Source organism: Sorex araneus, chromosome 2 (genome assembly GCF_027595985.1).
Source record: "Sorex araneus isolate mSorAra2 chromosome 2, mSorAra2.pri, whole genome shotgun sequence".
NCBI lineage: Eukaryota > Metazoa > Chordata > Mammalia > Eulipotyphla > Soricidae > Sorex > Sorex araneus.
In genome coordinates this window covers 332,304,377-332,321,344 of record NC_073303.1, presented here as the reverse complement: position 1 = coordinate 332,321,344, position 16,968 = coordinate 332,304,377, and the positions used below count along the sequence as shown (strand labels likewise).

At 42.2% G+C, this 16,968-nt stretch overlaps 1 protein-coding gene across 3 annotated transcripts in view; it reads right to left on the bottom strand.

The window, feature by feature from the left end:
• Positions 1–16,968, bottom strand: part of COLEC12 (collectin subfamily member 12) — a 202,534-nt gene that overhangs the window by 19,034 nt on the left and 166,532 nt on the right. For all 3 annotated transcript variants that reach the window (XM_055126971.1, XM_055126973.1, XM_055126972.1), the window contains 2 exons: positions 12,324–12,422; positions 10,313–11,359 (listed from right to left, as the gene is read on the bottom strand). In XM_055126971.1, the coding sequence (XP_054982946.1) occupies positions 10,313–11,359; positions 12,324–12,422 (1,146 nt within the window). The remainder of the gene's footprint in view (positions 1–10,312; positions 11,360–12,323; positions 12,423–16,968) is intronic.

The window sequence follows — 16,968 nt, the reverse complement described above, 5'->3', positions numbered from 1 at the left end:
CATAAAATTTTTTTTCATAAAAAAGATTTAAAATCATTTTTTAAAAAAAACATAGTATATGTTTTTATGTTCCTCAGCTATTTTGTTTGTTTGTTTGTTTTTTGTGTCACACCCAGTAATGCTCAGGGGTTACTCCTGGCTCTATACTCAGGAATTACTCCTAGTGGGCGGTGCTTGGGGGACCATATGGGATGCTGGGGATTGATCTCGGGTCAGCCACGTGCAAGGCAAATGCCCTCCCCACTGTACTATTGCTTGGGCCCCTAAAACCATTTTAAAAGGCAGCACTGATTCCCCATAAATTTAAGGAAGACTATTAAAAATTTTTAAAATAATTAAAAAAAAACCCTAATAGGAAAAAAAAAAACCTAACAGGAAATACATTAATCATTAATATACCAGAGTCATATTAGCATCTGGATGAGCCCAAGTTTTGTTGTTTCATTTTTCATCCTGGAGATATCTTGTTCTCTCTCTTTTTTTAAAAGAATTATTTATTTTTTAATTAATGAATCACCGTGAGGGTACAGTTACAGATTTACACATTTTTGTGCTTGTGTTTCCCTCATACAATGTTCGAGAACCCATTCCTCCACCAGTGCTCATTCTTCACAACCAATAAACCCAGTATCCCTCCCACCCCTCAATCCCATCCCCCTCACCCCACCCTGCCTCTGTGGCAGGGCATTCCCTTTTGTTCTCTCTCTCCAATTGGGTGTTGTGGTGTGCCGTAAGGGTATTGAGTTGCCATTGTGTTCAGTCTCTAGTCTACTTTCAGCGCACATCTCCCTTCCTGCGTGTGGTCTCCAACCACATTTTACTTGGTGTTCCCTTCTCTATCTGAGCTGCCTTTTCCACCAGCATGTGAGGCCAGCTTCCAAGCCATGGAGCCAACCTCCTGGTACTTATTTCTACTATTCTTGGGTATTAGTCTCCTACTCTGTTATTTTATATTCCACAGATTAGTGCAATCTTTTTATGTCTGTCTCTCTCTTTCTGACTCATTTTATCTAGCATGATCCTTTCCATGTTGATCCACTTATATGCAAAGTTATGACTTCATTTTTTTCCTAACAGCTGCATAGTATTCCATTGTATAGATGTACCAAAGTTTCTTTAACTGGTCATCTGTTCTAGGGCACTCGGGTTTTTTCCAAATTCTGGCTATTGTAAACAGTGCTGCAATGAATATATAAGTGCAGATGTCAACAACAGACTTGTACAGTAAAGTTGCAGGCTATAAAATCATACACAAAAATCCATGTCCTTCCTATATGCAAACAATGAGACACAGGAAAGGGACATGAAAAAAGCAATCCCATTCACAATTGTGCCCCAGAAAATCAAGTACCTCAGAATCAGCTTAACCAAGGAAGTAAATGACCTCTACAAAGAAGACTATAAAACGCTACTCCATGAAATAAAAGAAGACATGAGAAAATGGAAACATATCCCCTGCTCATGGATAGGGAGAATCAACATTGTCAAAATGGCAATACACCCCAAACCATTATACAGATTCAACGCAATCCCTATAAGGATACCCATGACATACTTCAAAGAAATGGATCAAGCAATCCTGAAATTCATATGGAACAACAAACGCCCACGGATAGCTAAAACAATTCTTGGGAAAAAGATGATGTGAGGCATCACCCTCCCCAACCTTAAACTTTACTACAAAGCAGTAACAATTAAAACAGCATGGTACTGGAACAAAGGCAGTGCCGCAGACCAATGGAACAGGGTGGAATATCCCTACACACAACCCCAAATGTATGAGCATCTAATCTTTGATAAGGGAGCAAGAAATGTGAAGTGGAGCAAGGAAAGCCTCTTTAACAAATGGTGCTGGCACAACTGGACAACCACATGCAAAAGAATGGGCTTAGACCTCGACCTGACATCATGCACAAAAGTCAGATCAAAATGGATTAAAGACCTCAACATCAGACCACAAACCATAAGGTACATTGAAGACAAGGTTAGCAAAACCCTCTGTGATATTGAAGCTAAAGGTATCTTCAAAGATGACACGAAACTGATCAACCAAGTGGAAACAGAGATGAACAAATGGGACTACATTAAGCTAAGAAGCTTCTGCACCACAAAAGATACAGTGACCAGAATACAATGACAGTCTACAGAATGGGAAAGGATATTCACCCAATACACATCCGATAAGGGGTTGATATCAAGGGTATAGAAGGCACTGGTTGAACTCTACAAGAAGAAAACATCCAACCCCATCAGAAAATGGGGCGAAGAAATGAACAGAAACTTTACCAAGGAAGAGATACAAATGGCCAAAAGGCACATGAAAAAGTGCTCTACATCACTAATCATCAGGGAGATGCAGATCAAAACAACCATGAGATACCACCTCACACCACAGAGACTGGCACACATCCAAAAGAACAAAAGCAACCGCTGTTGGAGAGGATGTGGGGAGAAAGGGACCCTTCTACACTGCTGGTGGGAATGGAGACTGGTTCAGCCCTTTTGGAAAACAATATGGATGCTTCTCAAAAAATTAGAAATTGAGCTCCCATTTGACCCAGCAATACCACTGCTGGGAAAATATCCCGGAGAAGCAAAAAAGTATAGTTTAAATGACATCTGGATGAGCCCAAGCTGTATGCAGTTCTGAATCACTTTTGCAGGGCAAGGGCACACACAAAAGTGCTCAGGACCTACTCCTGAGAGTGGTCAGGGGACCACATGCAGTGCTGGTGGCTGAACTAGGGTTGGCTACGTGCAAGGGAAATACTGAACTCCTCTACTGACCTGACTCTTTTATTGGGTGATTAATGAAATGCAAAGAAAATATTTATTGCCCTGTTTGAAATCAAAATACACCTGGCAGTGCTCATGGACTACTTATCCCATGAAGAGCACTGGGTTTGGGGAGAAGGGTTTTTGCTCCTGCTGTGCTCTGGGGCGCATACAGTACTGAGAGCTAATGCCGAGTGTCCAGCACTTTCACCAGCTACCTGAGTGACCTTCAAACTGAGAACATTGGTATAAACGACACAGGAACATTTATGAGCCTGAGCAACAACCACCTGAAATCTGAGTGGAGGAAAATGATCATACTACTCGTGGGAGCACATGCAATTCACAAGTAGAATAAATTTAAGGCTTGCTTTCAAAACCAAGTGGGTGGTTCTTTGGTTGTGTTTTATAATGCCAGCATACCACGTTGCTGGTAAAGGCATCAAAAACTTGCAAAAAGCTCCAATACAACTGAGACAGAATCGAAGCAGTCTCTGCCCGCACGCCAGCAAGACCTGCCTTCTGCTCTCTAGAACCCACAGAGAGCCCTGAGTACAACATTCTCTAAGCAAGGATCTGGACGTGGACGGAATATTGCATCACTACACCATTTCTGCTTTGCGGTGTAGATGTCCAGCTCTGTGTTCTACTTAGAAGAAAAAATTACAATTTTTTCCCCAACAAAGCTGCTGATGCTTAAAAAGAAGTAGAAAGCCACCTTCTTACTCCTTTCAAAATCTTGGAGATTCAGTTTTTGCTATTATTATTATTATTTGTTTTTGTTTCTGGGTCACACTGCAGTGCTCAGGGTTTACTCCTGGCTCTGCACTCAGGAATTACTCCTGGCAGGTTTGATGGACCATATGGGATGCCGGGAATCAAAAGTAGGTCGGCCACGTGCAAGGCTAGAGCCTTACTTGCTATGCTATGGCTCTGGTCCAAGACTCAGTATAAGACATGCTAGTGGTAAGGCTGGAAGATAAAGAAAAACTTATCTTCTTTATCTTCTGACATATTTTTCTTCTTAAAAATTTTAGTTATTAAATATCTGTAACAGTTATTGATAGCTGTTAAACATTATTAAACAGTGTCAACGTGTCATTGTGCTTCTATGAGGGGCAAAGGAACATACAAACTAAAGGGAAATTTAAAAATCTATTTTGACAATTATTTTGAAAATAATTGGATTCTTGACCTCATGTTTAAAACAGGCTTTTAGAAAGTCATGGAAATACTCATACAATTTTTTTTGTTTGTTTATTTTGTTTTGGGGCCATACCTCGCTCTATGCTCAGGGATCATCTCGAGTGATGCCAGGGATCATCCCAGGTTCAGTAGCATGCAAGGTGATTGTGAACCCTGTGCTATCTTTCCAGCCCCACAAATGGTTTGATTTTTTTTTTTCAGGGTTTGTCTCACCCGGCAATGCTCAGGGTTACTCCTGACTCTACACTCAGGAATTATTCCTGGTGGTGCTCAGGGGACCTTATGGAATTCTTGGGATCAAACTTGGGTTGAGCACATACAAGGCAAGTGCCTAACCAACTGTACTATCTTATCTCTCCAGGCCAGAATAAGTGGGTATTTTTTAATCAGTACCTCTCACCAAAGGGCTGGAGCAACAGCACAGCAGGTAGGGCGTTTGCCTTGCATGCAGCTGACCTGGGTTCAATTCCTCTGTCCCTCTTGGAGATTTGGGCAAACTACTGAGAGTATCTTACCCGCATGGCAGAGTATCTTGTCCGCATGGCAGAGCCTGGCAAGCTACCCATGGCATATTCAATATGCCAAAAACAGTAACAACAAGTCTCACAATGGAGACATTACTGGTGCCTGCTTGAGCAAATTGATGAGCAACGGGATGACAGTAATACAGTGATACCTGTCATCAATTGGCCATATCTGCTTCTATTTCCTGGAATGCTTGCCCTCACAGGACCTCAGACAGCAGTCTATCTGGGAAAATGCAGCAAGAAGGCATGGAGTGGGCAATGAGAGAAATGGGGGCCTGTACTTGATCCACTTTGCTTTATTCACTGTCCTGCTTTGCCCTCTACACTCGGCTGAATAGGAAGGGGGTTGCTGGGTTGCCTTGAGAAGTTTTGTAGGTCAACTCACACACAGAAAGTGCAGGGAACAACAGGGCCGAGGATAAATGTGATAGGGAAAAGTTAATGTGAAAAATAAATAGTGAGTGAGAAACCTCATTCTGATAGATTTCTTCACTTAATCTGTCTCCTTGAGTGTGCGGGCAAGAGACTCCAGAGAGTTTCTTGTCCGCACGCCTGGCTGTCTTCCCCGGGACCCCTCAGAGGGGATGGGCTCCAGGTTCCCTCCCCACCCTGAGCAGAGCTCCCAGCGGCTGAAAACTAACAGAATCTAGCTACAGCCATGCTCGAGGCCCCTCTTCACATGTTCGGACAGGCCTCATGCATGAAGGTACTGGCAGAGAAACACAGGTGTGTGTAATCTCATCAACGGCCAACATCCAGAGACTTAAAATCAAGCTCCCAGAAGCACGTGGCTGCAAAGCGGCCGGTGGTGCGATATCTTGTAGCCTGCTTCTCTCTCTGGGAGAAATTGGCAAGCTTCTGAGAGTTTCCTGCCCACATGGGACAGCCTTGCAAGCTTCCCATAGTGTATTCATATGCTAAATTCAGTAACAAGCTGGATCTCATTCCCCTGACCCTGAAAGAGCCTCCAGTGTGACACTGTTTGAAGGGCCGAGTGGAGTCGATCGAGACTTCTAAGATTTCAGGGAAAGGACGAATGAGAGGTTACTGAGCCCGCTCAAGAAATCGATGATTAACGGGATTTCGTGATTCGTGATTCATGAATCTGTCTCCATGAGCCTCTCTTTTTCTGTACCTTCTGAATCTGCATCACTGTCCACCTCATTCTTATGCTAAAACCTCAGAAGACATGTGTCTTAATGTTCTCTGACCCCTCAGACCCATTCATCAGCACTGTCCAGCACACACGCTAATCCTGACAGACTGTGTGTTCAATTTCTGCTCATACAATCCACTATACCTACAGCAAACAGATACTTCTTGACTGTTCCTTTGGGACTGACAAGCTACCTGTGGCGTATTCAATATGCCAAAAACAGTAACAACAAGTCTCACAATGGAGATGTTACTGGTGCCCGCTCAAGAAAATTGATGAACAATGGGACAACAGTGCTACAGTGCTATGGTGCATTTATATTTAGTCTCTGTGAAGTTACAAAGTCATTCAAGATTGGATTTTGGGAAAGTATGCAATATTTCAGCACTGACCCCTTCACCATTGCCCACTTTCTTCCAATTATACCTTTCCCCAACCCCATTTGCATCCCACCCACCTGTCTGTTTCTATGAGAGACTCTCTCTTTTTTTTTTTTTTGTTTTTGGGTCACACCCGGCGATGCACAGGGGTTACTCCTGGCTCTTCACTCAGGAATTACCCCTGGCGGTGCTCAGGGGACCATATGGGATGCTGGGATTAGAACCCAGGTCGGCCGCGTGCAAGGCAAACACCCTACCTGCTGTGCTATCGCTCCAGCCCCGAGAGACTCTCTTTTTTAATATAAACTTTTGCACTGTGGTTTACAGTACTGTTACTGATAGGGATTCATACATAAGATGTTACCACCTTTCAGCACCATCTCCTCTTCCTGGTTGGCTGCTTCCCTCCACCATGGAGGTTGCCCCTTCCCTGTCCTATCCTCCAGTCCCCTCAAGTGGCAGGTTTCCTACTGAATACCAGTTCTCGTGTTCTTTATTTCCACTGTCTTTGGGTATTTGTTATGCCACCATAATTTTTCTTTATAAACTGCATATGAGAGCGATCATTCTGTGTCACTCTACCTCTGACTGACTTCACTCTGCATCAGACTCTATTTGATTAAACTTCCATTCTTAATATTTTTCTTTTTTAGCATTTTTTGAGTTCCTATTCCTTATATAAGCACACCTCAGAGATATTGCAGGTTCAGATCCAGACGACCACCACAAAGTGAGGCATATGAATTTCCTGGCTTCTTAGTTCATGTCAAAGGTATATCTACATCACACTGTAATCAATGAGGCATGCAATAGTTCTATGTCCAACAAAACAATCCAAACGTTAATGAAAAATAATTTTATTGCTTAAAAATTAATAACCTTTTAAGTAGATCAACATGGAAAGTTTCATGTTGAGTGAAATGAGTCAGAAATAAAGAGACAGACATAGAAAGATCGCACTCATATGTGGAATATAAAGTAGCAGAATGGGAGACTAACACCGAAGAGTAGTAGAGATGAGAACCAGGAGATCTGCCCCACAGCTTGGAAACTGGCCTGACATGCTGGGGGAAAAGGCAGCAGAGATAGAGAAGGGAATACCTAGTAGAGAATGTTGGGAGGACCCACTTGGGTTGAAAGCTGCGTGCCGAAAGTAGACTGTAGACTGAACATAATGGCCACTCAATACCTCTATTGCAAACTACAACATCTAACAGGAGAGAGAACAAAAAATGCCCTGCTGCAGAGGCAGGGTGGGGTGGTGGGGGTTGGGGTGGGGGTGGTGGGAGGGATACTGGGAACATTGGTGGAGGAGAATGGGCACTGGTGGAGGGATGTAAACAAAATGCAAACATGAAAGTTCATAACTTTGTAACTGTACCTCACGGTGATTCACTAGTAAAAATTTTTAAAAAATTAATAAGTATTTTTTTAAATAAAAAAATTAATAGCCATCATCTAAACCTCTTGCAAGTTCTAATTTCTTTGCATGTATGTGGTGCCAGGGATCAAATCCCAGAGCCTTATATATGTAAGACAAGTGATCTACCACTGTGCCACTCCCCAGCTGTAATTTGTAATCCTTTCACTTGTGGAGTTTCTAGTAAACAATGACCTGTGTGTGGGTATCTGCAGATCACAATAAAGTTGAGCACAATAAAAAGGAGGTATGCCTGGACATGGCCATTCAACCAAGGTGACAGCCATATCCCAGGGTGTGTCTCAGGCCCCTGCGTAATCTCTTCCCTTTGAGTGTACTTGTAACCAACAGAATATGGCAGAGGTGTGGGGATGTCATTCTCTTGACTAGGTACACATGTCAGCCTCCACTCTGCCTGCTGCCTGTGAGGAGGCTGCAGGGGTGAGGGAGGAACTGTGGGTGGCCTCTGGATGCTGAAAGCAGTCTCCCACCAAAAGAAAAGAGGAACCGTCATATTAATATCTCAAGGAAATAGATTTGATCAAGATCCTGGAAGAGTGCAGAAATGGATCTGTCCCCTGTCATTGCCCTTCCATGCAACCCTGAGCACAGGCTTCATCAATGTGTGTTCAGATTCTTAAGCCACGGAAACTACGAGAAGAGAAATGGACGTGTCAAGCTGCTAAATCTGTAGGAATTTGCTATGCAATACAGAACATCCACAGATCCGTCTCACTGTGTGGCAATCCAGTATCTTTCCCCCCATTTTTTTTGCTTTAAAATCTCCCTGCCAAGGGGCCGGAGCGATAGCACAGCGGGTAGGGCGTTTGCCTTGCACGCGGCCGACCTGGGTTCGATCCCCGGCATCCCATATGGTCCCCCAAGCACTGCCAGGAGCAATTCCTGAATGCAAAGCCAGGAGTAACCCCTGAGCATCGCTGGGTGTGACCCAAAAAGCAAAAAAAAAAAAAAAAAAAAAATCTCCCTGCCAAAAGCTTTGGTTAAATCTCGATAGGCGGTTCTTCATCCTCTCAGCTTCAAACATTTACTAACTCGGTGTAAGGAAACAAGAGTGGGTCATTGCTTGCATCTTAGAGAATGCATCTGATAATCAGCTTTCCTGAAGGCTTGCGTTATCCTTTTAATAATTTCTTATTTAATCTTTTTTTTGGACTTGAAGACAAACTCTCCATTTTACATAGTGTGATGAATCTGCCTTTAGCCCCTTTAAAAAAAATCAGGGTTACCTTTGCTTACAGCTGATCTTTTGATGCCTTAAAATACTCTTGGCTTGAAGTAACCTAAGGGCAAAGACCATCTGGTTTTCCTTATAGACACTAGAGGACAGTACACAGCATCTTCTACACAGCATTTTCAAGTTAAAACCCATGGTAATAACTTATGACTAGAAATACAATTAATGTACAGCTGCTACAAATTTGCATAGACCGAATCAATGACTTTGATATGAGGGGCCCAGATGAGAGTAAAACTCAATTTTATATGATCAGATCTTATACATAATTTTCTTCTTCTGCAACTGAAGCGGTCAGCCACTCATTTCTTGAAAACAGGAATATTTTAATGATTTTTAATCATTTTGTGATCTAAAAGAATTAGTCTTATTTCAGGGGATAGCATTAAAATGGCTCAGAAAAAAAGTCAGGCACTCAGCAAATCCAAATGGACCAACCACTCATCCAACAAACATTGAACTTAGTGCTTGGAGGACTTTGAGCCTTGGAGCACTGTCTTTAAATTCTTAGCTATACTTCCTTCTTTCAAGAATAAAGCTTATAATAAAAGATGAAATCTGCCATTTACAATGTGAATGAACCTAGAGGATATTAAGCTTATAAGGTAAGTCAAATAAAGACAAACACTGTATGATTTCACTCCTGTGTGATATACAGAGAAATAAAAGAAGTAGAAGAACTTTAAAAAACAAAAATAAACATTGGGAGTACCAGCCCAATTAGTAGTTACTAGAGGAAATGAATAAGAGAGAAGAGAGATGGGTACACCAGGCAAGAGGGGTCACTTGTTATATAGTGGAGCTGGGTCTGATAGAACTGGACTCTAGTGATCAACTTAATGTAATATATCCTCATGTTGATTTTTAACAATGGACATCAGAAACTTGGATAATGTTATAATGCAATTATATAATGCAATATAATTAAATAAAAAATACAAGAAGCTTAATTCTCGTCCCTTGAGTGTGGATTGTACTTATTTTTGTTGTTGTTGGGACTTTATTTTTGTTGTTTTGTTTGTTTTGTTTTGGGGTTGCACCTGGTGGTACTCAGGGTTTAGTCATTTCTTGCACTCAGGGATCATTCCTGGCCGGTTAAGGGAACTGTATGTGGTTTGGGGGATCAAACCAGGGTCAGCCTAGTACAAGGCAAGCGCCCTACCCACTGTATAGCTCCAGCCTTTTATAGACTTATTTGAAAAGAACTAGCCTGGACCATGACAAAAGTGATGGGACATGAATTCTGAAGTTAGACCTTGTGGCTTCCTTTTTGCTCTTGCACCACCTGCTCTATAGGTAACCAAGTCCCATTGTAAGGAACTGAGGCCTCTTGTCAATAGAAAAAATATGTGAAAAACCTTTTACCCAGAGCTGTGTGGACAAGTCACTGTGATGATAGATTCCAGGAGCCCTTTAGACATCTAAATTCAACCTCATAAAAGATCCTGAATCACAACCACCACTAAGCCACTTCTAATCCACAGAAACAATGGGATAACAAATGTTCATTGTCTTAAATTGCTTGCTTCTGGGATAATTTGTTATACACCAATAGGTGATTAACACAAACAGAAATTCAGAATCTTCACTTACCTTGTAGTATTGTAAAATTCTTGATGAGCTGACCATGCTTGGAGTCCACCAGCTTCATTTCTTCCATTATCACCGATAAGTTGGCAACTTCGGTGTCTAGCCTGGACCTCATCATATCTTGTTGCATCCTGAGAGAAACAGAATCCAAACGGATGTTGGCCAACGTGTTATTCAAGGAGGTCAGGTCATCCGTGTGTTTGGTCAGGGTATCTGTGCAAGTGGTCCTGACTTCATTCAGGTTGCTGGTGAGCGTCCGCAGGTGGTGGGCTGTGTAACTGATGTTGCTAATGATGTTCACAATGTCTGTCTCAAAGAGTTGAAAACGTTCTTCCAGCTGACTGAACTTAATCGTTGTTCTGTTCTCTGCATCCTTGTGTACATCCTGCAGGTCTTTCAGGTTCTGCTCGTTGGCTTGTGAGGCTGCGGTGATATTGTCCATCTGACCTGTGAATGAGTTAAGTTGGCTGTTCATATCCTCTAGAGTGTCGTTGTTGGCTTTGGCCAAGGCAGAATTATTGGCAGCTAGTGTCTGCAAGCTCTGCACTTTTTCTTTCAGCCAATCGGTGTCCTTCTTGGCTTGAAGAAAAACCTGCTGCAGATTTTGGAAGTCGTTCTTAATTCGCTGGATAGCCTGGCTTGTGTCATCCACAGAGCGCTGCAGATTAGAGATGAGGTTCCTCTGTTGGACCTGTGTCAGGTTCAGGTTGTTGAGGTTCATAATGACCACATTATGAGAATACATCTGGCTCTGGAGGTTACCCTGCAGCACGCTGGTATCTTGTTGCAGATTCGAGACATAGCCGTTATAGGCCTGGAGGGTTTTGTTGACGGTGGTGATGAGGAAAGAGTTGTTCTCCAAAGTTTCTTTCAGTTGACTCTGCCTGTCTACCAGTGCGTCCCCACTTGCTTGTAGCTTCTCCAGTGTATCTTTGTTCTTGCTGGTCTTTTCGGTAATCTCATGCAGTTGTTGACGAAGATCCAGAATGTCTGATCTGAAGGAAGAGAGTTCTGAATTGGTGCTTAGAGCTTTCTTCCCAGTCTGGTCTCCTGAAATTAGACACATTTATTGTTTAAATTGCTGGACTGGGGAAGAGTCCAGGAGAGGTTAAAATCCCAAAGAGACTTAATTGATATTTACTGAATTTCAGTTAAAAGAACCTGTCTTCTATTCAGACCTCTCTGTATTAATAAAACCAAGATATCAATAAAGTCTAGGTCCTTAGGAGTTTGAAAAGATGATGAGCACTAAAACCAATTGATTTAGTTAAAAAATTTTCTCAATAAGGGAAGAGGAATTTACCTAGTTCTAGAGTTCTGGGCATGGTGTCAAGAAGGAAATAATCGGGGGCTGGAGTGATAGCACAGCGGGTAGGGCGTTTGCCTTGCACGCGGCCGACCCGGGTTCGAATCCCAGCATCCCATATGGTCCCCCGAGCACCGCCAGGAGTAATTCCTGAGTGCATGAGCCAGGAGTGACCCCTGTGCATCGCTGGGTGTGACCCAAAAAAGCAAAAAAAAAAAAAAAAAAAAAAAAAGAAGGACATAATCTACTGTTTGTTAAACTCACCAACTTCCTTTTAAAAAGAAAACAAAAATCAAAGGCTAGACTAGGCTAAAATCTTTCATTTAAAAAAATTGGCCTTTACAATTAAAAGCAGTTTGAAATATTTTAAATAGGAATTTACTGAGCACTTAATGTCCACAAATGGGCATTTGTAGTTCAATTTGATGAGAAATAACCGTAATTTTTATTTAGTACAAAATCATGTTTTTATCGGGAGTGGGGAGGGGTTAGTGTGAGGTGAGTTTCAACTCCCAAAGTGCTCCTTAACTTAAATATTTTTAAGCTTTTGAATGAAACCATGAGGAAAGATTTAACACACAACACAAAAATTTAATTTCTTCCTGGATGAAGTCAATTTTACAGCACTATTACTCTAAAGACATACAGACACTCAAACAAAATTGAGTCAGGGATTCAACTTTATGGTTCAGTCTCATTGCAGGTTACCTAATTTTTTCAGGTCACTTTCCACTGCTGTGAGCTTGTCATCATAGGTTTGGCGCGATGTCTCCATGCCACCTGTAACATTGTCCATTTTCTCTACAACTGAGATTTGGAAATGAATGCATTAATATACATCTGCATATGTATTATTTTTCAGTTTCAACAAGAGATAAAATTATACAGAACAAAAGAAACATGGAAACAAAAAGACTACCAATGAAATTAAGTATGTAAAAAAGCTATTCTTTTTTGGGAGGTGGACATACCCCGTTGTGCTCAGGGCTTACTCTTGATGGGGCTGGGTGCAAGACAAGCACCCTACCCATTGTACTACCTCTCAGGCCCTGGAAAGAGTGATCCTTTTAGAAATCAACTTGTCACAACTTCTCTATTATTTGCTTGAGTTGTATATCCTTAATTATCCTTGGGGGTCTGCATTGTCTTGGATATTTTAGAAATTCTTAGAAACTAATTTATAAATTTTAACAATTTTTTTTTTTTGTTTTGGGATCACATCCAGTGATGCTCAAGATTACTCTTGTCTCTGCACTCAGGGATCACTCCTGGTGGGCTTGTGGGAATATATGGGGTGCTGGGGATCTAACACAGGTTGGCTGCATGCAAGATAAGCACCTTAGCCCCTGCACTATCTTTCCAGTCCAATAATTTATCAATTTTTATGTATTATAGAAATCCTCAATCTATATGATTTCCTATATTACACAAGGAAGATTTTCTATATTAGTTTCCATAGGTGGAGGCAGAACAGTTATCACTTCCAAAATTTTGTCATTCATTAGACTCTCTACTATTCCTGGGAGGGAGGACTCACTTTTCCAGAAGATTCTATGGTAGAGCACCTAACTTCAGTCTATGCACAATATTGCTCCAGAATGGAGAGAATCAAGAGTGTTTGCCATGATCTGCTGTGAATTCCACGGCTAGAGCTGACGACCAGCTTCTCCTTAGTAACAAGTGATGCAGTTCATCATTTCTCAAGAGGCCTGCAAGCATCACTTACTAAAGACTTTGAGAAACTCTAAAGAAACTTTTTTTCTTTGAGAAACTCCAAAGAAGAAAAATTTTTACTTGCATTTTAGCAAAATGAAACTTTAAAAAAGGAATATTTACAAATTTATTTATTTATTTTTGTTTTGCTTTTTGGGTCACACCCAGCGATGCTCAGGGGTTACTCCTGGCTTTGCACTCAGGAATTACTCCTGGTGGTGCTTGGGGGACCATATGGGATGCCGGGGATCGAACCCGGGTCGGCTGCGTGCAAGGCAAACGCCCTACCCGCTGTGCTATCGCTCCGGCCCAATATTTACAAATTTAGATTCATCTCTCTCTCTCTCTCTCTCTCTCTCTCTCTCTCTCTCTCCCCTCTCACTTTCACTATTTTTCTCTCTTTTTCACACCCAGTAGTATGGGTGCCCAAGAGACTATATATTGGGTGCCAAGGTCAGCTGCATGCAAGGCCAGTGCCTAACCCCTGTACTATCCCTCTTTCCCCAACCGAGACTTTTAAAACAAGCATTACTTGATAGCATAGGATAAGAAATGTTAATGATATAATATTAAATAAAACCTTTTATTATTACTTGTTCTCAGAAAGCACTGTCTCTATTGTCATAAAGTCATGTTGCTCTTTGTGAAATGTTCAATCGAAGTGTATTTTTCCAAAAGTGAGTCTTGTGAGATTCAACGTCAAAGCATCTTGGAAATCAGACTGTCTTTTGTATCACAGCTTTTTAAATAATGACTTTATTATTTAAGCATGAATACTTTTTCTCTATTAGTTGTGAGCCAACAGATGCGACTCATTTCATTCATCAAGTATTCTAACCATGCATGACTGTATGAAGCTCACTTGGCCCCTACCAGGAAGCAGAAGTCCTTAAGTGTCTGTCTGACCTAAAGTGAACCAGCTCGTGGATCTTGGCACCTTCTCTGGAGAAGCCTGTCATGCTCCTCTCTCTCAGGCTTCTGGTCTGACCATAATGAAATGCGGGCACTGCCCTGAATGTTCTTTCAGCTGAACCTTCCTATGTGCTTTTCTCTCTCCTGCCACGTTCTCCCCTGGCCTATTCACCAAGTGAAGCCCTCTCTGCTCTCCCAGACTCTGCTCATCAGCCAACCGTGGGAATTATTTGCTAAGTGCATCATCAGAGTTTTCTTGGCAAGCACTTCTTGATTACAGGGCTGACCTCTGTGTTGCCGTGGCTTGTTTACTATTTGGTCCTTTAGGGCTGGAACATTTGTGTTTTGTTTTATCTCCAGCTCCTGGCACAGTGTGTAGCACAGAGTAGGCATGTTAACTACATACCTATCATCAACCCATTTATTCAAATAAATGAAAATATGGGCTGCTGAGGCCTGTGAAACACTGGCCGCGCTAGAGTCATGAGATGAACATACAAACCAACACCCTCTGGGAAACCTCAGAACCGGTAGGGAGTATGACATTTTGCTGAATAATTACTGTCTTTTTATTTTAAATGACTGTGTAGACACTGAGGTGTAGTTATAATTTGTGTTTTCGGGTTGAGAGGCATGCCTCCACCTAAATCCCTGGAAACACTAAAGAAGAAAATGTTTCATCTACATTTTAGCAAAGTGAGACTTAAAAAAGTGAAATGTGGAATGTTTACAAGTTTAGGTTTAGTTTTGATCCTCAAATCAAAACACACACCTCACTGTTCTCAAACCGCACACAGGATTCGACGTCAGGCCCTTTCCCCTGGAAGCCAAGGAAACCGCTAACCCTGCAGGCAGGCAGTCATTCTCTACCCTCTCTAATTTTTCTTCCATTTTAGTTTCTACAAAAACACAAGACTGTCATGGAGCCATCTTTTAGGCCGGTGTAGATGAAAGGATCACATATATTCATTAAACTAACAACCTATTCAAGTTCACTTCTCTGCATCACAGTTCCTACCTGCCTTGCCCAACATGCTAATGAGCTAGTCCTGGACTAGACCTGTGCGTCTGTGTGTAAAAATAGGATGTGGGCAGACAGCTGCCATGCTTCGAGCTGCTCCAGCATGAAATACTGGACTGACAGAGACCCAGAACCAACACGTGCTGCCATAGCACATAGCATTGCACTGTCTTTAATGTATTAGTACCAAATCAGTCTGGGAAACAGTGGCAAAACCCTCCCATCTCACCCCCAGAAGGTCCCAGTTTCCACATACGTGGATATCAGTTTGTCAGCTCTCTCTCACATGAGAAAACGAACATTAGTCTTCTGTGCTTTCACAGGCTCCCCATCACTGGAAACTTAACAGAGAGAGATTTTCTTCCATAGACCAGTGCCTTAGCTTTTACACCTGAAGAGCTATCCTTTTTCAAGTACACAAAGCTGGGACCTAAGCAATAGTACAGTGAGTACTGCCTTGCCTTGCATGTGTTCAACCCCTGACATTCCATATGGTTCTCCAAGCACCACAAGGATTATTCCTGAGTGCAGAGCCAGGAATAACCCTTGAGCATCAGCAGGCATGGCCCAAAAGCAAATGAAACAAAACAAAACAAAAACCAAAGTATACAAAGCCTTGCTCTTCAGGACAATCTGTCAATAAGTTTTCTTGAAAAATGCTTTGAGAGTATCTCTTGACCTCTCACACTGCCCTCCTTTTTTTTTTGTTTGTTTTTAAATGTAGGAGTATTGCTATTTATTCAGCCATTGATTAAGCTGATTGAATTGGGCATGAACTCCACATTAATTTTCTTTAAAATTTTTTTAATTGGATATCCTTGAGATAGACCATTACAAAGCTGTTCATAATTGGGTTTCAGTCATAAAATGATCCAATACCCACACCCCATAGTGCACATTTCTCACCACTAATGTCCCCCATTTCCCCAACACCATCCCCCAAACCCTCACTAAGCTTCCCTCTGTGGGAGGCACTTTCCTTCTTGCTCTCTCTCTCCTTTTCCTTTTGTGCATTATGGTTTGCAATATAGGTGCTAAGAGGTCATGGTGTTTGTTCAGGGCATTCAGTATTTTTATTGGAATGGTAAATCTGGAGTCGCTTTTCAATTGGGTGGAAGCTTTGCGGTGTGGATGTGACTGCTGAGGCTTCTGGAAGTATAGGGAGGTGTGGGGAGGTAGCCTATCCTGACTCCAAGAAAGCCTGGAGATTTCAGTCACAAAGCCCGCATACCAAATTTTTCAGCAGATTATATCATGGTGAGGTCTGTCTTGAGACGGTGAATTCAGGTCTGGGGTATGGCGGCAATTTTGGATTGTGGAAGCAAGTGGCTGCTTTGGGCTCTGATTGGGCAACCCATCCCCCTCCGACTTACCCCAGTATGTTCAGCCTTGCACAGGTCTGAGCTTAACTGTGGCTTTTGATCTCTTTCTAGATTTATTTATGGGTCTCTAAAGCAAGGCCAATAGTAGACCTTACATGGTGGTGGTGGAGTTGGTTTGTGGGGGTGACTGCCAGTGCTTCCTTGAGTACTGGGAAGTGGGGGGAGGTAGCCCACCCCAACTCCAAGAAAGCCTGGAGATTTCAGTCATAAAACCTGTATAACAGAATTTTCAACAGATTATATCTTGGTGAGGTCTGTCCTGAGACGGTGGATTCAGGCTGGGGGTATAGTGGCGATTTTGGATTGTGGATGCAAGTGGCTGCTG